The sequence below is a fragment of the Barbatula barbatula genome (genome assembly GCF_947034865.1).
Source record: "Barbatula barbatula genome assembly, chromosome: 21".
Taxonomy (NCBI): domain Eukaryota; kingdom Metazoa; phylum Chordata; class Actinopteri; order Cypriniformes; family Nemacheilidae; genus Barbatula; species Barbatula barbatula.
Window position 1 is genome coordinate 11,224,185 of NC_136784.1, and position 22,113 is coordinate 11,246,297.

Below are 22,113 nucleotides of genomic sequence, written 5' to 3' on the forward strand. Positions count from 1 at the left end.
CTAGACTGATGTCATGAAATGTCTTTGCATGATGCTGACGTCGCTGAATACAGACCAGCTGCATCAGCGTTAAAAGAGTCTGACAGGGTTCAGTAGTGTCATCTTCTTTCGTACATGACTTCTACACTCAGTCCTGCTCACTGGGATGGCTGGAGACCATGATGCACTGGGGCATGGTGACTGATGGGGGGGATTAGTGGAGCCAGACTGCTGACACACCACCTGCCCTCTGCATACTCCCTCTCTCTCTCACACACACTCTCTATCTATCTCTCTCTCTCTCTCTCTCACGCTCTCTCTTTCTCTAGCTGTTGTATTGTCACAATGAGTTGCACTTTTCATTGTTTTGATTTTCCTTCACTTCGCCTCCGACTCGTTTATTGTTTCAATCATTCTCAAATCTTCCCTTCAACAATGTTTCTGTCTTCGCCCTTTCTCCACATTCCTCTCTATGATGTCATCAGCTCAAGGGCGGGTCAACCCTGCGAAGAGCGTGCGTGTCACGCGCCCCCCCACTCATCCTGGTGTGTGGGGAGGATGAGGAGGCTGGAGCTCAGGGAGTATGTGTGACCCCCTCCCCCCGCACAAAACACACACATTAAGGTCTTTTCACCCACATGGCATGGACTTGATCCAAAGGACAATTATGTGAAGATTATGAGAGGCATATCTAACATGGCCATGCATGATTCATACAGTGGATCATAAATACACTATATATAATCTGATTACATTTGGATGTCTTGCGAGACAACGCCTTGCACCATGTACTGTATAGACACTTTATATTTACACTTTCAACAAACTGTTGCCTGCACACACTTACATTTACAGACTGATGAAATGTCACGTTTGCCCTTTGTGGGGTTTCTATGGTCAAGCGATTAATTTAACTACATTACTGCAAATAGAGCATGCATTTGCATGTAAGTGTGTGACGGTGTGTGTGTGTGTGTGTGTGTGTGTGTGTGTGAGACACTATTATTGAAATGGAAAAGGTGTTTAAAAGCGAGACAGAATATGTATTGCAAAACCTAGTAAGGTGTATTGTTGGTTGCTTCTAGCACGGGCAGCTCCCTTTCACAGAATTTCACATAGGAGACTTGATGTGACATTAGCATGTTGCTAAGCAAATAACATACAATAAGTTAAAAGTACAAAAATACATGGCACTCACTTAAATATAATTACTTTTTGATTACACTGAATTATGCAAACATAAAACATGCAATACCATAGAATATGTATGTTGTAGGTATCTTAAAGGGATAGTGCACCCAAAAAGGAAGATTCGGTAACACCCTACAGAATAAGGGGCAATTCTTACTATTAACTAGAAGTCATTAGCATATTGGCTGTTTATAAGTACTAATAAAGCACATATTCTGCAACACCATACTCTATATCCCTAATCCTACCCAATACCTGAACCTAACAACTACCTTACAGTCTATTTATAAGCAACAAATTAAGAGTTTATTCGGGAAAAAGTCGTAGTTCATGGTTTGTTAATAGCGAGATTTGCCCCCATACTGAATTGTGACCGAAAATTCTGTCATTCACTCAAATGAAAAGTTGTTATATTTATATTGTTATATGTTATATTTGAAAGAATGATTATAACCAAACAGTTCTAGGGCACTATTGACTTATAACTACTCATGCAAAATATAATCATTTGTGTTCAACAGAACAACAAAGTTTAGATCAAAAATAAAAATTTTTGGTTGAACTATTTCTTTAATTAACCTTCCTTTCGAAACGGCCTTCGTTTTAGGAGAGCGTTTATGACTCTAAAATGCTGTGTCATGTATACAGCTTACTAGGTTTTGAAATATCTCAAGATGGTGCATGATGTAATAATCAGTTTAGTTTTGTTGTTTAAATGATTAGCAAATTGGCGACAGTTTCATGGTCGGTTAACTTTGTCTGTTGCTTTTTTAAATGACTGATCCTGTGTCTTTTTACAGTGTGCTGTTTTCTGCTTTCAGCCTGCTGCTAATGTAACAAAGCGGTTGTCTCCCGAACCTCCAATTTATCCTGATTATGAGTGCACTCATCCTTATATCTCTCTCTCTCTTTCCTGTCTAGCCCAGGGAAAAGGGTCGAATGCGATTTCATCGACTGCAGAATGTGCAGATCGCACTAGACTTCCTCAAGCAGAGACAGGTATGTACACATATATTAAATATGTAAACAAAAACACTTTAGTACACTTTCAGTCTTTAAAATACAAGTGTTTTCCACATTTTCTCGGGCCACTATAGACCTCTTGAGATATCTCACCCCTCAATATCTACTGTAAAGTGTTTATAGCCCCGGACCAATTTAATGCAAAATTGAAGAAAACAAGAGATTTGTAGAGAGACATATCTCAGTCTCATTTTCGTTATCAGTCTACGGGGCTTTCAGATGACCCGCATTGATGTCTAATATCCTCTTTCGTGTCACTTTAGCCTAGGGTCCATAAACCAGACAAACTGCCAAACAGCACCCATCTCCGAAAGCAAAACATATAGCTTCTGACAGCATGAGAGAGAAACCCAAACCAAAGCTGCCCTGAAATAACATTATATCCTCCAATTGTCTAACTCTTCCAGTCCCTAGATAGACATTGTTAGCAGTGAGATACTAGTGTGTGTAGCAAAAGAAACATTGCAAAGAAACATTTGCTACGGATGGAATTAAAGATGAAATAGAATCATTTTTAAGATACAAAAAAATGTATTCAATATTTTCCACTAGTGAGATTCTTGTTTTGCTTTGTTGTAGGTCAAACTGGTGAATATACGTAACGATGACATCACAGATGGGAACCCAAAACTGACGTTGGGTCTGATCTGGACCATCATCCTTCACTTCCAGGTAGGTCCCTTTCTTTTCAAAGGCTTTTTAATGAAAAGAGTGCCATGGTTTTTTTGCTTATTTTTTTGCGTATAGGTCCACTTTGAGGTTAGTGGCAAAGATGATGCCATAAGTAGGATTTACTTGAGGAGAGGAGAAAATAAGGGAAGAAAATATAATGATCATGTTGACCTTAGACCCTTTTTGTACACTCGTGGGCCAGTTTATGTGGTGTTTCATAAAAATGTCTTCCAGTCCGTTTTCAGAAATCATGTTGTTATTGTGCATTCCAAGAAATATATATGAAACTGCAGTTGAGTTGTTTTAATTAAGTAATAGTAACATCATAAAACAGCGAACACAATCAAAGAAATAAAAACTTTAGAACATTATCAAAACATGGGTTATCTGCTCTTTTGCAAATGAACTCTTCACTTCTAGACTAGCCACTGAGAAACGAATGAAACTGTGCAAAACAAATTTAAGTAATTACCTTGTTTTCTTTGCTTATCGGTCAAGCCGGGGAGAATCTGTGTGTCCGTCCTTTTTAGCTTGTATGTAAGATCAGTATGTAAGATATTTGTAAAATTTTAATAGGTTTGATCATTGAAATATTTGACGATAGTTTATCTATTCTGAAGTAATGAAAATATGAATTTTTGCCCTTTCATAAGCTGTGTTTGGATCACATTTGTAATGCCAATTTGAAGTCACCCATTATCAGCACATTGCCTGTGTTGAGACTAGCACATATCATAAGAAGAAAATTAAATGATATTTACATAAGAATCTATAAAAACCTTCCTGATGCACCATCTAAGAGCTCTTAGGCTGACAACGCAACAGATCGTCCACACTGCTTTGAACATTTCCATAAATGTCCAGCAGGGGGCATAGTGATTATCAACATGTTGATGACATCACAAGGTGACACAGGGAGCTGGTTACCAAGGAGATTGCATTGCTATGACCCCAAAGCATACTCAATCAGCATGATTCAGCAAAAGAAAAGACTAAAGGAGGAAGAGGGCTCATAAAGATACAAATGAGACTAGTGTGCTAGAATGTGACTTATATCATTTATTAGAGAGAAGAGATTATAAACAAAGTCTCCGTAATCTTGACGAATAATTGTGATATGATTAGAGCAGATCACTCACATGAGTACTGCGCTGTACATTATTACATCTCTGGAATGAAAACTATAGTTTATAAAAGTATATACATATACTAAGTATATGTGAATTCAGTGTTCCTATAGCTCAACTGTTTGAGTATTGTAAACATTGCAAAGATTATGGGTTTTATTCTGCTGAAACACACATACTGATAAAAAATGGGTCCTTTCAAAGCGATTCACTATGTTTACAATTTATATTAATAAACTTATCACACATCGTATAGATTGATGCACGAAAGAATATAAACGTTGTGACTACTTGTCGGCAAACTACTTGACTTCAGCCAACATTGCCATAGCATAATATTTTACCGTATATCATGAATCATTTGGGGAACATTATGTTAAATGATCATTTCAGCACAGGTTGGTAATTAGGAGGAGTCAGTGCTTGCTGTTGTTCTGTCAGAGAAGTAAAGCCTTTAATAGCAGTCCCTTTGTGTCACTTTACAATTTTATTTTGCACAGCCAAGAGACGCTAACAACCCAACCTCCCCCTGGGACACTTTCATCCACAGCTGTAATTTGGGCTAAATGCACCCTTTCGGAATTGTGTTTTGGTTCCCCGTATGGACCTGGTGTATTTTTGTCTATCCTGAGGGAGAGTACTAATCCGACTCCACTGTGTGCCAGCTGTCTCCGTTACACAAAGAACTAGGGATGCACGATAAATTATCGGCCATATCGGTATCGGCTGATAAATGATCATTTTTAATGTAATCGGTATCGGCCCATAATACAATTGACATAAAATGTAATAAAATAAATACTGTCCTGTGGTTAAACAACTTCAGTTTTACTCTGCTCAGTTAAAATACAGTACAGTATCTGTCTTTCTATTGTGATCATTCAAACATAATTTGTTTGTTGAATAAATAATATAACAGAAAAGTTTGAAGGTTAAATAATCTTTAACGATTGGAAAGTAGGCTTGGTACATGATTTTCAGGGAGAACTAACGGTTACCTTGTTTTCTGCAGTGAACGTTTTCATAAAACAGCAGTCGTCCCCTTTTTGCCTTTTGTTTCAGTCTTAGGAAATGTATCTAGATACTGTTTATTGGCCAATATATTGGTTATCGGCGTCCAATGTTAAAGAATCATCGGTTATCCTTATCGGCCTAAAAAGAACTCCTCTAATTGGCTGTAGTTGATGTCAGTCTGATGAAAAGGTTTGGCTGTGGGATCGTATGGCATGGATTGTTGTGTGCTTAAATTGTATGCCCTCTGTCTGCAGAAAAAGCGGATCGCTGTGTTTTTGTCGCTGTCTATCTGTAAACAGAAATCGTTCTCTGTTACAGTACAGTATGAAGTCTGGCTTATGTAATACATACGGTGTCAGCTCATTTTCAGTTGTGTCACAGTTATTTATTTCGTGTTAATTCATCAGCAGCCCATGCAATCACATTTGCGTATGATACTGTAGGTCTGGGTCACAGGATCAGATTCCATCAAAGTGTGATCGGTTGTGAAGGTTGAGGGTTTGAAGTGAACAAGGTCTTTTATCTTTAAACATCTCATTCTTTGCACAGATATCATTTTATTCACACCAGTCTGTGGCAGAACTATTCATTCACACCCATTGATCTTTGGGTCCAGTTATCATTCCAGTCCATTACAGGTGCAAGAATTTAAATGTCACATCTAATAATTTCTTGCACTCCTAGGCTGGCAGTTGAAGGCCATTCGATTGGTGCGGTTGATGTGTGCATGTATGTTGTGCTCTGAGCTCACCAGGCATCTGAGCAAGAGCAGGCAGGTGGGAGGGAGGATGAGCACATGGATAGGAGGAGAGAGAAAGAGAGCGAGAAAGGAGGAGGGAGCGAGAGGGAGAGGGAGAGGGAGAGGGAGGAGGAAGCTAAAGCAGCAGTAGAGTATTCTGTGAGGCTGCAGCAGACTAGAGATAAAGCTCTTTTCTCTGCCAGAGAGAGCAGAGGAGCTACCCAGCAACTGAGAGAGAGGACACAGGCAACCTGTTATTACCGGAGCCCCTGGCTTTCTCCGTCACCCGCAGGCCTCTCCAGTCACAGCAAGGAGACACGTATGCTTTAATGTTAGGTGGTTCAGAATTGCTGAACCTTGTAAGCTCTATGACATACGTTTTTGTTCGCACCCAGTGGTTGTGCAAAGGGGAGCACCGTGTCAATCGGATCAATTCAGCCATGCTCAACTGATGGAGCTGCGCTTTTTTTCAACACCCACAAGGCGACCGGTTTGCGGATAGCGATGCAGCTTCAGGTGGAGGAGAACTCCTGGATTTTTCGTTTCCTCTTCTCATTCAGCGGGCATAGTTCGGACACCCGCCCCAGCCCTGTCCTGGCGGTGCTCTAATTAGATTCCATAGCCAGAGGAAAATCGCCAACATCAGGGAGCGGCACCTTGACTTGTTTCTCGTTTCCTGGGACATACGCTGTTTATACACAGAAAAAAGATGGGATGGACTGAAAGTTCGACTGCCATATAAGTGTGATCGGACTATGTGCTTAACGGCACCCAGCGGTCTCAGCAGGAGGAAAGTGGTTATTGAATTTTGCATCCTGAAGGTGAGGTCCTCACTCACAGCAGTTCCCGTCTTATGTGTTGATCCGAATGTGCTTGCGTCGGGGTATGGGATGCCAGTTCTTGTAGCAGCAGAGACGACACACTTTGTACCTAACCCCTCCAATTCATTCTCTTCAATGTCTGGAAACTTGTTTTAATGGAGCTAACATACAGCGGAGCTGCATACACAGCCACAGGTGTGATGCCAAGACTAAACATCACCTGATTAGGTGACGATGGGAACATGAGACGCTAAGCTCTGTTTGGCTGTGACTAAATTGAGCATAGACCGGAGGATTGCCTGACTGTGCACTTTTGTCCATTAGCAGCTGATCTGAGACACATTCTCACAGCACAACTAACACTACAACGTCTACACTAACTGCCCTAACTGATGGAGTGCGTTTATCAATAATGTATGCTAAAGAAATCTGCAGAGGCACGTTTTACTGGACATCCTGTGATAGAAGAATAAACGTTGTTTCCGAACTGTGGTCTTGTGTGAAATGAGGACTGCCGACCTTCTTGTGGCAGGGATGTGTCGTGAGATGTTGAGTGTGTGCGTGCAACTAAAAAAAACAATGTCTGTCTGCATTGCAGTTCAGTCTTGGTTCTCAGCATGAGAAATATCAGCGGTAGGCTGGTGGGTCCTTGAGGATCATGACTAATGGCCTGCTATTCTACATGGCATAAAAAATGGGCTAGATCCTTTACTCTTTATTGTAATTGACACTGCACCAGCTCTGCATCATCGGCGAGACCAGAGCTTTAATGTTGGATTTCAATATTTTATAAAGTACACTAAACTATATGCAGCATGTCTTAAAGACGTGCTTAAAGCTTCTGGGTAAAGGGCTGTCAAATGAAAAATTTCCTAAAAACACAAAAGGAATACCAGTTGACAAGAGGAATAGCCTGTTTCACAACTGTAGGTCTGAAACTGGCAAATTTTGTAAGAACCTGAAATTAATACCTTCTTCACCCATCTGCATTTGTTGAATTGTTGTATCATTGTTTTCATTATGGATTAATCACTAAATTTCAATTCAAACAACCCCAGGTTTACTGTTTTGCTGAAATACTCTCATTGTTGTCGATTCTTTCCTTGCTTTTGCTTTGAATTTCTCCCTATATCTGTAGTAGATATGGGGAGCTCTTTTGGTTGCGTGAAACAACCAAGGGATTCTGGGCCAGGTGGTGCTGTACCACTGCCACACAAGAAAAGACTCAGATTTAGGCGAAAACGAAAGGCCAAACACAAGTTAAAAGGAGCGGAAGGGGAGGACATGAGAAGCCATGCCTTTGAAGAATACGAAGGTGGAAGTATTGAACTTACTAAGCAATCCTCCAAATCTGGAGTTTCCGAAACTGAAACGCCCACCAACGTAGTCCTCGTCCCTGGGATGGCCCCTATATTTGGAAGCACAGGGACATTGCGGGGCAGCAAGATGGCCATTTTATCCCCATATCCCAGTCCTGCGTGGATGGGAGGTCTTGAGATAGAAAGACTCTGTGAAGAGCCTCAAGTGCAAGTCAACACAACTCCTGGAGGAGGCAGAGTCTGCAAGGTACGGGAGCGTGTGCAGGGGGTATTAAAGAGGCCGTGCCTTTTACTCTCCAAACGTGGAGATTTGGAAACTGAAGAGGAAGGGGAAAATGTTCATGGGCGAAGTGAATTGAAGTTTGAAGACCCTGATTCTGAAAAAAAGGGAGTGGTCCACATACGCGAATTTGGAGGACAGCTTTGTGTGGTCCGCACTGTCTACCCAAGGGAATACGGGTCGCCTGTGTGGCGTGACAAAGAACTTGAGGTCCATTTGGAACCTCCAGCTGCGTCTCCTGTTTCAGGGCATATCACGAAAATTCAAGTGTCCACAAATCAAGGACGACCACTCCCAACAGCTGCAGCTCTAACAAAAAAAGGGACTGATTTCCTATTGGACAACACCGCTCAAATGACCGATGGTTTTGGCCTTCCAACGCAAGACCCTCAGTCTTCAGGTTATGCTAGCGATGTGCCTCTTACCTCACCCGAGGCAGGAGCAGCCATTCAGACTGATTGGGGGAGTTCCTCTGAAGTTCTTGATTCTTCTGTGCTGGAGAGTCCCATCTCCCCACAAGAGAAACCAACTCAGGGTCCCACCCAGGTCAGACTCTTTCTCTTTTTGTTTGTCTGAAAGTCTTTCATGTTGCATTAACAGAGGAGAGATAAAAGCAGACAGAACTCGTCTATGACTATGAATGGGGTGTGTACATGTGCTTTGTGTTTTTATTGCATTTCCTATAAAGATTGTACAACACAGCATCTTTACATCCTTCCTGTCCCAGGAGCCTAATCACTACCGACCAGACCATCTCTCCTCCACACTTCCTGGTCCTTTTCTTCCCTTCACTCATTATTTTCATTCTCTTACACCACCCCCTCTCTTTCCTGTCACTCTTGCCACTCCTTGGAGTGGAGCTGCTTGGTGCTGCTAAAGATGTGATGGCTTGTGACGTTCCCAGGCACACTGTCAGCTGTTCAGTTTCTCTCAGCCTCTCTCTCTCTCTGCACCATTGTAAGGTTTGTTGTTGTGTGTTAATTGCCGTCCTATGCTGGCTGCTCCACCTGCACATTTAAAACTCATAGTTGATGGAGGTTATTAGGGAGAGATGCGTTTCATTGCTGTAGAGAAATTTTTGTCTTCTAGCAATAGCACTGTGTATTACCTGGCCAGGCTAGTTATGTTGCTGCCGTACCAGAAATATGAAGCGTAGCATCAACGTGGATACATGCCATCATGCACACGCCCAAAGATACACATCAAAGAGTGGATGGTTGAATGCAGGCTCTTTGATCTATGTAGCACTTGTGCACTGGAGTTGAGGACAGTGTGTGCCAGCTGCAGTCATGACGTCATCGCTGTGGTTCCCCACAAATAAAAAAAGATGGATTTTATATAGGCATTATCAGGCCTCCTGCAATCTTCCTCAGGGGAAATGTCTGCTTTTTTATTTTTTTGCTGGCTTTCTTTTTTGCATGTTAATATTGGTTGCTTTGTCTTGTGTTTGTTTTATGGTTTTTGTTTGAAGTCACCCTATCCTCAATTGTTTTATATTACTTATAGAGTTAGTCACAGGATATCCTCTAATTACCCTTATAACTAAATTACTTTAGTGTGTATGTTGGTTTATCAGGTGATAGTATGCTCAGTGTTTACTGTGATCTAATGAGACTATTGAGGGCAAAGCATTACTTTCTTGACTAGTGTTACATCACAAACTCATTGATCCATGCTCTGATTGAAATACAGTATCACTGCTTCACTGTATGACCTGTCTATTGTATGTATTGCGTTCACGGCATGTCTGCACATTGCTGTATTATATTGGTTAACTCGGTTGTCTTGAAGACTGGTTTGACTCAGTCTTGCCTGAAATGATGGTAATCCAGTGCCTGGGTGCGTTTTCATGGCTAACACCAGTTAATTGGACCAGAAACCTTTATCGTATAAGCACCTTTAGCGTAATCGGCTCAGACCAGTATAGTTGCTGTTCTTTTAAGTCAACAGTTTAGCACCACATTGGCTTTGTGCAGATCTGTGGTTTTACTTTCTACGCTTGACTGTAGTTTTGCTGCTATTTATGTTCATTGCAAGTGATCCCTTGTTTGCTGCAAAAGAAAAGGGAGAAGGGTTTGGATGTGATGTGCATGAGTGGAATGACAATAGGGTACAGATTAGAGACTGGCACAGACATAAACTGCAAATACTGGCTCCCTTTGTCAAGAGTAAGTGGAAAAGCAGAGGAAAAGCATAAGTGAGGGGTTTGTGGTCAAGCTGTGGGTCATTCTTTTAAAGAAATATAGAAATGTATGTTTTTAATTTCATCCTCTCTTTCTTTACTATTACAACTTAATACGAAATTCTCTATCTTCAAAACTTAATGTTGGACCTCAGTGTTCTTTTTAACAGGAAATGCATAAATACAGAACAGAAAAATAAAGACAAACCATTACGCAAAGTAATTCAAGATGTCAGTCAATAACATCTTATCTGATTCTTTAGATCTCAGAGATCTATGTAAGCGGTGAATCAAGTGACCTCACGGCAAAAGAGAAACTGTTAATATGGAGTCAACAAGCCACCGAGGGCTATCCTGGTCTGCGCTGCGTCAATTTCTCCTCATGCTGGAGCGATGGACGCTTATTCAATGCTCTCCTGCACAGATACAGGTATAAACACGCACAGACATGTTTAAGTACTTTGAGGCACACACGGATGTTAACACAGATGCGATGGCTTTGTGTTTTTAAGGCCGGACCTGATTGACATGGATGTGGTCGCGCAACAGAGTAGCCGTGAGAACCTTGAACAGGCCTTTGAGATTGCCGAGTCTTTAGGGGTAACACGACTTCTAGACTCTGAAGGTAACATTGGTGTCTTCTGTTTTTGTTGTGTTCTTTTAGCAAATCTGATTTATTTAGTTTGCTAATCATCTTACTCCATTCTCTTTCCCCTTTTCAATGTCTATATTATTTTCCTCTGCATCAGATGTGGATGTGCCTTCGCCCGACGAGAAGTCTGTCATCACATACGTCTCATCCATCTACGATGCTTTCCCTAAGATCCCGGAGGGTGGAGAAGGCATTTCAGCACATGTGTGTTCACTTTACACCTCACCTAAAGGCCGTTCACAGAAGATGTTCAAATTCTGTTGTGCCCATGTGATCTTCCTTTACATTCATCTCTGTTTCTGTTGTTCAGGATGTTGGCCAGCGATGGCCAGAGTACCAGTCTGGCTTCTCCTCTCTGCTGCAGTGGACCAGGCAACACACGGCCCTCATGGCCAACAGAAGCTTCCCCCACAATCCTGTGGAACTCAAGGTGAGAAGATAATCATTCATTTAAAAAAAAGGATGTTACTGAAGGCATCCAAGACAGAATACTCATACAACTTAAAAAAGGCATTCATTTGGAACGCACTACATGGGCAGAATCCTGGTACCCCACATATTGTAAATATCACTATGCAAGACACCAGATCAATGACAGCCTGATATTTTTCCTCCACTGGTAGCTCGCTAGGTTTTGGAACAGAGCAAATGTGACAGAAAGAATTGGAATAAGGGCTTACTTTACCACAAAAGCGAATGCTAATCGCCTTTCAACGTGATCCTACTTGGCTGTTTACCAAATGTCCTCTTTTCCCTAGGCACTTTACAATGAATATGTCCATTTCAAGGAGACAGAGATCCCTGCCAAAGAGGGAGAGAAGACCCACATCGAGCACCTCTACAAGCTTCTGGAGGTGAGAGAGAGACCATTACGAAGTGAAAACGACAGCGAGACAGAGAGATTGAGGTTGACCTTGATTCTGCAGCTAAATGTGGGCTATACTGTTCACAAAAGGCACAGTGGAGCAGCGCATGAACAGATTCGGGCTAATGTAGAGCGCATCGTTGCCATGTGGGAGTGGTGGAATAATGAAAGGGAACATATGCAGAAATAAAAAAATGAAAAATGCTTCGTCTTGAGCTTTTTAAGATGTTTGATGTTATGAGTTGTGTGTAGGCGTGGATAGAGTTCGGGCGTATTAAGCTGCCCCAAGGGCTACATCCCAACGACCTGGAGGAGGAATGGGGAAAACTGATCCTGGAGATGCTGGAGAGAGAGAAGGCAATGAGACCTGTTGTGGAGAGGTCAGTGACTCCACCTCCAGAAAGACATGACTGAGATGATGCCGGCGTTTATAATTTTAAGAGCTCTTGTATTTTATATGTTTATCTGTATGTAACCTTGCGATTGTGGATGTTCTGTTAGGTTGGAGTTACTCCTGCAAATGGCCAATAAGATTCAGAACATGGCTCTGGATTGTGAGGAGAAATTGACGTTGGCCAAAAACACTCTGCAGGCTGTGAGTAGACTTTTAACACATCACTCATCCAGAGCACACACAAATGTTATGTAAAATTAAGTAACGGCAAGGATCTCGAAATTTTGTAAGTAAAACCCAGAAGCGAGTTATAATTTTAGCACTTTCGGTTCCATAGCCCCGAGTTTTTGGTTAAAAAGCTGAAATACGGTCTGGGGTTTTTTTAAGTTTTGTTTTACAATATATAACACACCAGTATTCCGCTTTTGAGTTTTAAAGCTTTTACATGTCTTAAAACTCTCGGTTGCTAACAAGTTGTTGAAAGCGACCACATACAGTACATTGTCTGTGAGAGTAAACGTTGTCACGCTTTAAAATCTCACAAATAATGTTACATGGGCACAAATCTCAAAAAAAGTGGATCGGGATTAATTTACAAAGTATTCATATTATTTAAAAAGTTTGAAAGAGTTGTCAGAGGGTTGGTGGTGGTGATGTTGATACAGAGCGACCTTAGTGTAGTCTATTAATAGCCTCATAATTTGTAAGAATCATAAATCACAGAGCTTGTTTTTTGCGATCTTCCAAATGTCTATATGGAAAATCCGGCGCTAACTTCCGCGTTGGCATACATATGTCATCCCTGCGGCAATCTATACAGTTCTTTATGAAAACTTTATAATATTAAAGAGCTACTGCTCTTGTGTTTCACACTGAGCAGAGATGGTCTTCCACTATGATTCAGCTTATTTTGCTGCACTCCATACAGAGACGCTTGTGTGATTGTAGAACCTTATGAATCCATGTTTTCTTTTCTCCCACAGGACGTGTCTCAGCTGGAGAACGGGCAGCCTGTGAGATGTGAGAATGAAATGGGAATGTATCTGCAAGACTGTGAAGATCTTGTCAGACAGCTTCACCTTGACCTGCAGGTCCTTAGAGATGAGAAATACTACCAAGTTGAACAGCTGGCATTCAGGTAATAGAGAGAATTTGTTTTTAAAGTGTGGATGAGACTAAGGGTGCTGTCCTGAATTTAACCAATGAATTATTCTTTTCTATCTCGTAGGGTATCGTGTCTGCAGGAGGAGCTGGTCTCCCTGCGCCTGCAGTGTGCCAGCGTTTACAGGAGGGGTCATTTCTCCACAGGAGGTCTGCTGGGAGAGCAGAAGGGGTCTTTAGGGGGTCTCGCCACTCTGGGAGCACAGACACTGCTGGGGGCGGCGGGCGCTGTGGCGTCGCTGCTCAGACGGCCCATGTCTCGCGCAGACCTGGTTGCCATGTCATCTTCAGAAGATGAAGGAAGCCTGCGCTTCATCTACGAGCTGCTTGGTTGGGTGGGAGAGACGCAGGATCTGTTGGAGCGGGCAGAGTGGGGTTCAGACCTGCCATCTGTAGAACAGCATCTGCAGGATCACAATATCATTCACAAAGCAGTGGAGGATCTTCTGGGTAGCCTCAAAGAGGCTCGAAATTATGAGGTACTAAATGTTTGAGAATCTGTTTAACACTTTCTTTTGTTTTCAAACGGACAGTTCATCCAAAAATAAAAAAGCAGTTATCCACTGTCTTTTAAAACATGTATATGAGTCTTTCTTCTGTGGAACACAAAAGAAGATATTTTAAGTAATTTTGTGTCCATACAATGGAGGTCAAAGGGGTCCAGTGTTTTTTGTTAATAAGCTCCAAAATGTCTTCTTTTGTGTTCTGCAGAAGAAAGAAAGCCATACAGGTTTGAAATAACTTTTTAAAGGCACAGTTGACCCAAAAAAAAAGAAAATTCTGTCATCATTTACTCACCCTCAGATTGTTGCAAACCTATATAATTGTCTTCGAAGAAAGATATTTGAAGGAATGTCAGTAACCAAACAGATCTTATCCCCCATTTACTCCCATAGTATTTATTTTCCCTACTATGGCAATCAATGGGGGATGATATATTTTTGGTTATTGACAATCTTCCGAAAATCTTCCTTTGTGTTTAGTAGAACAACTTCCAACCAAGAACAAGTAAATGATGACATAATTTTCATTTTTGGGTGAATTATCCCTTTCAGGTTTTCATTTTTGGGTGTACTATTCCTTTAAACTTGCTATGCACATTTTCAGCCCTAAGTGTGACTATACATTTTACAACTTTTCATAAGCAGTTGTCATTTCTTCATGTTCTCTCTCTCCCAGTCAAGGGTCTCAACCAGTTTACGTAGCAGTTATTCTGATACTACGTCCAAGCTGGAGAACCAGTATTGCAAACTGCTGGTGAGTTTTCTCTTTAAATATATGGTAAGCAGCCACATGTGAGTGTATTTTGAGTGTATTAGACTCTGTATTATGGATATCATTCGCTCCTTAATCTCATCAGGGTGTGACAGAGTGTGTCTGCTTACAAAGACAGAATGCTGAAGTGTGACGTGCATAAGAGTGCTGAACAACACCTGCTCTTGACACACACACACACACATCTTCTAAATTTAACCAAATCAGTTCTCCATAAAGAAAAGCGATTGTTCAAAGACAAGGGAGTGGACCTTTGGGTCCAACTCGCCATGGTTTCCTACCACAGAGAAAGCATCTGATCTTTGCTTGCATCGTGGCGTTATGAATGGTTTTTCTGTTGTCGCAGGAACATTCGTCATGGCGACTGCGTTGCCTGGAGAGCCTTCGAGCTTTCGTGTCCCACTGCACCGAGGAGCTGATCTGGCTCAATGAGAGGGAGGAGGAGGAGCTGGCCTTCGACTGGAGCGATAGCAACACCAACATGGCTGCCAAAAAAGAGCAATATGCTGTTAGAGTACATCTATATTTAGTTGAAATATAAACGCAGATTATTAATGTGTTATTTTATTCGTACTATGTTCACTTTCTTTTTGCCCTAATGTGTTTTGTCCTCTCTCAGGAAATGAGGTCAGAGCTGGAGGAGAAACAGGAAGTGATGATCTCCATCCAGGAGACTGCTGATCGTCTGCGTCAAGAGAACCATCCAGCGAAACAAACAGTTGAGGTAAGATAAATATTAAAGTCACAATAAAATCGTAATCTTTCGTATTTTTGTTTTTGCCTTTATTCTTTAATAGTTTTTTATGTTATTACTTCAGATTTAAAAAAAATTCTTATATTTTATAAAATATTGCAGTATTTACTATTAATGACTTAATTCATGTGCTCTCATGATCTTTCCAAACTGCATTTCTTCTCTTAATGACATGTCTCGATCTGGGCAGGGACGTTATTGACTGTCCAATGGCCAGGCTTTCGACTCTAAAGGATTCAATCAATTCTCAATGTACAAAATAATGCCCGTCCTACATTTTTTCTACTGCTAAAAGCCATTTCTAATATGTCACAATTCTAAAATAAAAACACTGCAACTTCTGTTTCATGCCAACTTTAACAAACTTCTTTGGTCGTCAACTTATTAATTTACTTGACATAAAAAGGAATAGTTAAAATAAAAATAACAATTCTTTCGTAGCCGATTCAGGCAAGTTCTCTGACATGATGCGCACTTGGGGTGACCCGATCCCGACTCGTGGTCCTTTCCCCAAACCCTCCCCCTTCTCTTTCCCACTTCCCGTCCTCTCTTCAACTGTACATTACAAATAAGGCTAAAAAACGGCAAAAATAAATCTTTAAAAAACATAATTCTGTCAACATGCACAGTCTCAATGTTCTAAATCGAGGACATGGTTGGTTTGGAAAGACATGCAGGTTTGGTACGAATCAGAAATGAAGCAACTCCTAGTCCTGATGAACAGTTTTGTTCTTTTCAATCTCAGGCTTACAGTGCTGCCCTTCAGACGCAGTGGCAGTGGGTGAAAGAGCTTTGCGTATGTGTGGAGCAACATCTCAAGGACAACACTTCTTACTTCCAGGTGCCAAATCAAGCTGAATTTTTTTCAGTTTTCAAAAGTCTTTCCATTTAAAAATGTATTTTTTTTATAAAAAAGAACTTGTCTGTTTTATAGTTCATGAGTGATACGCGGGAATGTGAAAGCTACCTACGCCAACTTCAAGACACCATTAAGAGACAATACACTTGTGATAAAAACAGCAGACTCGGCAGATTAGAAGACCTGCTGCAGGACTCAATGGTGGGACAGTCTTCTGGATCTATATATTAAAACGTTCTTTTTCGTTATTGATGGGAAATTCTGAATTATTTGCGATAATGTAATCCATGCAGTTGAGGAATTCATAGGTGCAGAGGGGTAGGTGAGTATCCTTGTATACAGCAGATGGTGTCATGAGAGAGGAGTTGCTCAGGGTGGGCTGAGCATTAGGCAAATAATCCATAGCCATATGGAGAAGAGCTGGCACAAGTTTTAGATTCAAGTTTTGCATTGACATAAATGCTAAATCGCAATCTCCAATGATAGGATTGAGTGTTATTCATACAATCTAAAAGACTTAATATCGTAGGTCACTTTTCCTGTCAAGTAATTGTATATTTCAGATAATAAAAAAAAAACACGACAAAAATGCTTAGTAAGAATGTCATTTCCTAAAGTTTTAAAGAATTGTTTTCTTTGATATTTGTTCAGGAGGAGAAAGAACAACTGATTGAATACCGCAGTACAGTGGCCAGTCTTGTAGGCCGGGCCAAATCTGTGGTCCAGCTGCGCCCACGTAGCGCTGACAGTAACCTGGGTACCACCACGCCCATTCGTGCCATCTGTGACTACCGGCAAATCGAGGTATATGACACTCCAGATATCTTACAATCACAACCTACTTGCTTTGTCTGTCCTTTCCACATCACAACCCTGCATTGAACCCTCTTTGAAACTGACCTAAGATCACTCTGATCTAAGATTTACATTATACACTTTTTTGGAAGCTACTTTGAATCATTTGGAAATGGGAAAAGCACAATATATCGCCGCTGTGTCCAAATCTTCAGGTGTCCAAATTCACTATTTTTCAGGAAATGAAAAAACACAGACAATACATTATTTGATCATTTAAAAAGTATAAAGTTTACAAACACGTTTTAATGCTTTGTATTTGTTAAATATTTGCAAGACCCAGTGACAAACATAAAGCATGACTAATAATAATAATTTATGATTATTTAAAAAAATCACAATATGTGGAGACATGAGATTTCAGATGGACAGCAGCGATATATATATATAACATTGGATTGAAATAATTTGTAATGAAATACATTTTTGAAGTGAAATTGAAAATCAATGTGATCCTACTTCAGTTTCTCAGTTTAAATTCCTTCAGTCTAGTCCTACACCACCTATTGTATATACTTTATTTTAGCTTGCGTTTTTTTTCCATTTAGTGCATCAATGTAAAGCATTTTTCCACTTTGTAACTTAAAATTACACATCTCCAGATATACCGCTGTAAAATTACTCTTGTTTTTAGTCAAAAGTTTTAAAATTTTCTTTAATCAATATACAATACCTTGACAAGAAAAGTGACCTAAGATATTTAGTCTTGTTTTATGAATAATCATATAAGAATTAAGTAAGTTTATGGTAAAAACAAGCAAAATCTGTCCATGGGGTGAGAAAAATTAACTTGAATTTAGTTTGACCTTTTTCTCAAGTTCCTAATTCAATTCTTTTTCTGAGTAATGACAACCCATTTTGGGATAATAGGAGGTAGCTCTAGATATGGTTTTAAAGATTTATGATTTTACATTTTTAAGAGTAGTCTAAAATCTTAAAGGCCATGGATAGATGCCACAAGCAGTCTTGTCCCTCTTAATTTACAGCTTTAAAATAGCCACAAAAGCTCTCTAAGTCATACAATATGGAAAACAGATGCAGATTGTTTGAACCGACCCCTCTTTAATATCTACTTCATTAAAGTGAATTCAAGAGATACTGCCGTTTATTGAATATTCAGACATACTTCACGCTGTGGCCCCAAGTCTTTTCTTTCATCTTGATCATATTATGTCAGTCAGGCGAGATTTAATAAATGCCCAAAATAATCCCACCCCCTTTCTCTGCCCTCCCTCAATCCTCCTGTCTTTCCTTTATTCCTCAATTTAACCCTTTTTTCTCTCTCCGTTCCCTTTCCTTCTCCCTTCCTCTGTATGTGTGTCTGCGGGGATGGGCAAGGCCAACTCTCAGGTACTATTGCCGCCCGTTTTTCTCTTCTGACCTTTGCTCTCTGGCCTGGCCCTGCACACAAGGGACCTCTGGTTCACCTCAGATGTCCCATATACTATTTATTGCAACTTTAAAGTTCCTTTGATAGAAGAGATGAGCTGTTTAATATGTTCTGGCGGTGACTTGCTGTTTGAATAGGAAATGCATGAGCATAGGACATAAGTATTTTCAGCATTTATGCTCTGTTTTTAGTTAGAGGTTTAAAGTAATTTAAACAAGTAATCAACTTGTATTTGCACAATATATGTAATGGAGGAATTAAAATATACCACATAACAGGAAAGGCAATAATGTGTATAATAGCACCCATTAAAAAGCGTGCACTCATGAAGATAAATGAGTCATGTATCTTCTATAGAAGAATACTTTTATAAGCATTTATCAGTCACAAGCAGGTGGTGTCCCTTTACTATCACTGTTTTCCCTTCCTGTTATGCAATAGATGTTGGACCGTAATGTGCTTTGTGTGCAAGGAATAGGGTGAGAGAGAAAGTGCTCTCATATATTTTTGATTTGTAATTTGCTTGAATCATTTAAAGCTTTAAGTTTTATGTTGCCTTATAGGTTATTAATGGTCATCAGCTTTAATGTTAGTCAGGACACAGCTATAGGGTGAAAGGCAAGATTTTATTTCAGATAATTCATTTGCAATGACAACACTTTTTGCAAGGTGAGTTGCAATAATATAGTAGTGCAGAGAGGCATTATTTCACTAAATGTATACTTCACATTACTCAACTCATATCAAGGCCATTAGCATTTACATATTATTCCTCCTCATTTGGCTGACATTTCAAAACGCTTTACTTTTCAATTTATTGGCCCGCAATTCGCATTTGCTCAATTATTTCAAAACTTCTCTCCCTCACCTGCCATGTTCCTTCTTTTCTCCCCATCCATCCATCCCCATGTCTCTCTCTCAGATCACCATCGGTAAAGGAGAGGAGTGTGTATTGGAGGATAACTCTCAGAGGACTAAGTGGAAGGTCATCAGTCCTACAGGAAATGAGGCCATGGTGCCATCCGTATGTTTCAGCATCCCTCCACCCAATCAGGAGGCCATTGACACTTCCAGCCGGTACAACACGCACATCCTTACTGCTAACCCCCAATAACATTACAGAGGATCCGCGTTGAGAGGCCTAATGCACATGATACTTCATTTTTGCTTGCATTGTTATTTGATGTTGAAAACCACTGTGTGCCTGTATCTATACATAGAATGGAGCAGATGTATCAGGACGTCATGTCTCTTTGGCACCAGCTACATGTCAACATGAAGAGCATCGTTTCCTGGCACTACCTGCAGAAAGACACACAAAACATATCCTCCTGGAGCTTAGATAAAGTACGTAACACAAATCTCAATGATCATCCCATAATTCTCTGGTTGGAATACTTTTAAAGATTTGTCTCGATCATCTTATTCTACTGCAGATGCGCTTGCAGACCCCAGAGGAGAGGCAGCAAGCTTTGGACCACCTGGACGCCCACCTGTCCGACTTCCTGACGGACAGTCGTGAGAGCTCCCTTTTCACACCGGCTGAACGACGCGAGCTAGAGAGGGAAGCAGAGAACTGCCGTGAACATTGTCAAACGTTGCTGGTGTCCTTGGAGACGGGTAGGCAATGTTGGAATACATCAGTCATATGCTGTAAAAGCATTTGAAAGGATGCTAAGCATGTTTTTATGTATTTTAGTGGAAAAGGACGAGTCAGTCTCTCGCGCCTATCTCTCAGAGCTGCAGAGCATCAAATCGCACCTGGAGGATGCGGAGAGCAGACTGATGCGAGGCATACAGACGCCACAATCCAGTGGTATATCTGGAGATGTGGTAGACAGTGCGGTTAACATAGTTGAGCAAGAGGTGAGCAAAGACTTGTACAACTGCTCCCTCTACTGGTCAGTAGTCTTGATGACTGTTTTTGGTCATTTTAGCTCATGCACAGTAGTGACCAGCCCACCTTTTTAACCAATCTGTGCTTTAAAAGTATACTTTCTAACAATTGTTTTGAAAAAAGATAGAAAAGTAAATAAAAAATACTTCAATAAATTTCTTTTTAACATCAATATTTACATTGCCATTAAGAACACAATGTATTTATTATTTTACCCCCAAAAAGTGTATTTTTAAATTTGCATTGCAAACTCTGGCATACAGATTAATTCAGAAGTCAAGTTTTAATTCCATCGGGTTGTAATATAAAGAAGTCTGGTGTGAGGTGCGATTGGTTTGTGCGTCATGTTGTTGCAGAGACTACAGCAAGATCTAAAGGGTCTTCAGTCAGATTTGGGTGAGGTGTCTCGTCGCTGCGTGACGTTTTTTGAGGAGAAACCCACCTCTTCTAGCGTTCCTGTTCTGCGCTCTGAGCTCAACCTGGCCGTGGAGCACATTGAGAAACTCAACTCCCTCTCTTCTGTTTATCTGCACAAGTTAGTCTATTCATTGCACTTACATGCCAGCTCTAGTTATTTGTCTGACATTGATAATTTAGCTTTTACCGAGCATGAGTCTGAACGTGCCGTCTCTCTGCCAGATTAAAGACAGTGGATGTGTTGATGAGAAGCCTGCAGGCAGCTGAAAGTCAGGTGAACAAGTATGAGAGTCGACTGAGCGAAGAGGATATTGTGCCTGCAGATGCTGCTGCGATTCACGCTTTGGGACAGCAGTTAAAGGTGAGACACAACCATTCACTCATTGAAGTTTGTTTTACCATGTTTTACATCATTGGAAATCATTGGGCATGACACCTTCGTTTCTCACACGCTTCCAGAAATGGCATTCTGAGCTCCAGGAGCAAGATCCCATCTTCCAGACTTTGAGTTTAGAGGTCCAGCGGGCTAAAGAGGCTGGAAACCAGCTCAGCCAGCTTCACACCGACCGTAGCCCTGAACTAGACCGGTATCAGGAGAAAGCGCAACAGCTCACTGAGAGATGGAGCGGAGTGCGGCGGCAAATGGAGACGCGGTGAGTTGAGAAGAGGTCAAACTAACTTCTAACGTATTGATAATTAGTTCAAACTCTTAAGATGTATTTCAATGGCCTTCAGGCAAGCGGATCTAGAGATGCTGGGCTCAGTGTTGCAGCAGTACAGAGAAGGACACGACTCTCTCATCCGCTGGATAGAGGAAACCACGGAAAAGCAGGAAAACACAAAGCCTGAGCAGACGGACAGCAGGGCTCTGTCAGAGCAGCTCGCACAGCAAACGGTGAGAAGGTGTTTGAATATAACACAATGGGTTGACACAATGTTTTTGCTACATGAGATGTCGTATAGTACATGCAACACACTAATAAACAGAATATAAAAGCAAACATCATGCAAATGTCTAGTATTGAACGAAGGTCAAATTTAAAGCGAACAGAGCTTAGATTCCAGTATTTTAAACTAAAAGGACTCATCTGTTTTTCCGCAGGCCTTGGTGGCTGAGATCGAACAGAACCAGACCAAACTGGATGAGTGTCAGACACACTCTAAACATTACTGCTGTGCTGTCAAGGTAAAGCCATCTGTTAAGAGTCTCAGACTACTCACTGTCCACTGCAACTTTGGATACAAAC

General features: G+C 40.9%; 2 protein-coding genes across 5 annotated transcripts in view; both read left to right on the forward strand.

The window, feature by feature from the left end:
- The window catches only part of macf1a (microtubule actin crosslinking factor 1a), a 140,516-nt gene that overhangs the window by 52,202 nt on the left and 66,201 nt on the right, over positions 1-22,113 (forward strand). For all 4 annotated transcript variants that reach the window (XM_079484509.1, XM_079484510.1, XM_079484512.1 and 1 more), the window contains 26 exons: positions 2,092-2,169; positions 2,773-2,865; positions 10,611-10,777; positions 10,860-10,972; positions 11,097-11,203; positions 11,310-11,429; positions 11,758-11,853; positions 12,117-12,244; positions 12,366-12,459; positions 13,242-13,396; positions 13,487-13,898; positions 14,599-14,676; positions 15,041-15,202; positions 15,314-15,418; positions 16,194-16,289; positions 16,383-16,508; positions 16,959-17,111; positions 19,475-19,629; positions 19,773-19,899; positions 19,989-20,172; positions 20,252-20,418; positions 20,806-20,984; positions 21,089-21,227; positions 21,326-21,519; positions 21,602-21,761; positions 21,969-22,052. In XM_079484509.1, coding sequence (XP_079340635.1) covers positions 2,092-2,169; positions 2,773-2,865; positions 10,611-10,777; positions 10,860-10,972; positions 11,097-11,203; positions 11,310-11,429; positions 11,758-11,853; positions 12,117-12,244; positions 12,366-12,459; positions 13,242-13,396; positions 13,487-13,898; positions 14,599-14,676; positions 15,041-15,202; positions 15,314-15,418; positions 16,194-16,289; positions 16,383-16,508; positions 16,959-17,111; positions 19,475-19,629; positions 19,773-19,899; positions 19,989-20,172; positions 20,252-20,418; positions 20,806-20,984; positions 21,089-21,227; positions 21,326-21,519; positions 21,602-21,761; positions 21,969-22,052 — 3,672 coding nt within the window. The remainder of the gene's footprint in view (positions 1-2,091; positions 2,170-2,772; positions 2,866-10,610; positions 10,778-10,859; positions 10,973-11,096; positions 11,204-11,309; positions 11,430-11,757; positions 11,854-12,116; positions 12,245-12,365; positions 12,460-13,241; positions 13,397-13,486; positions 13,899-14,598; positions 14,677-15,040; positions 15,203-15,313; positions 15,419-16,193; positions 16,290-16,382; positions 16,509-16,958; positions 17,112-19,474; positions 19,630-19,772; positions 19,900-19,988; positions 20,173-20,251; positions 20,419-20,805; positions 20,985-21,088; positions 21,228-21,325; positions 21,520-21,601; positions 21,762-21,968; positions 22,053-22,113) is intronic.
- LOC306910429 (uncharacterized protein) lies at positions 7,704-8,741 on the forward strand (the record flags this gene model as incomplete). Its single annotated transcript, XM_079485005.1, has 1 exon — positions 7,704-8,741. Exon 1 carries the CDS (start codon positions 7,710-7,712, stop codon positions 8,739-8,741), a length of 1,032 nt encoding a protein of 343 aa, XP_079341131.1. The 5' UTR covers positions 7,704-7,709.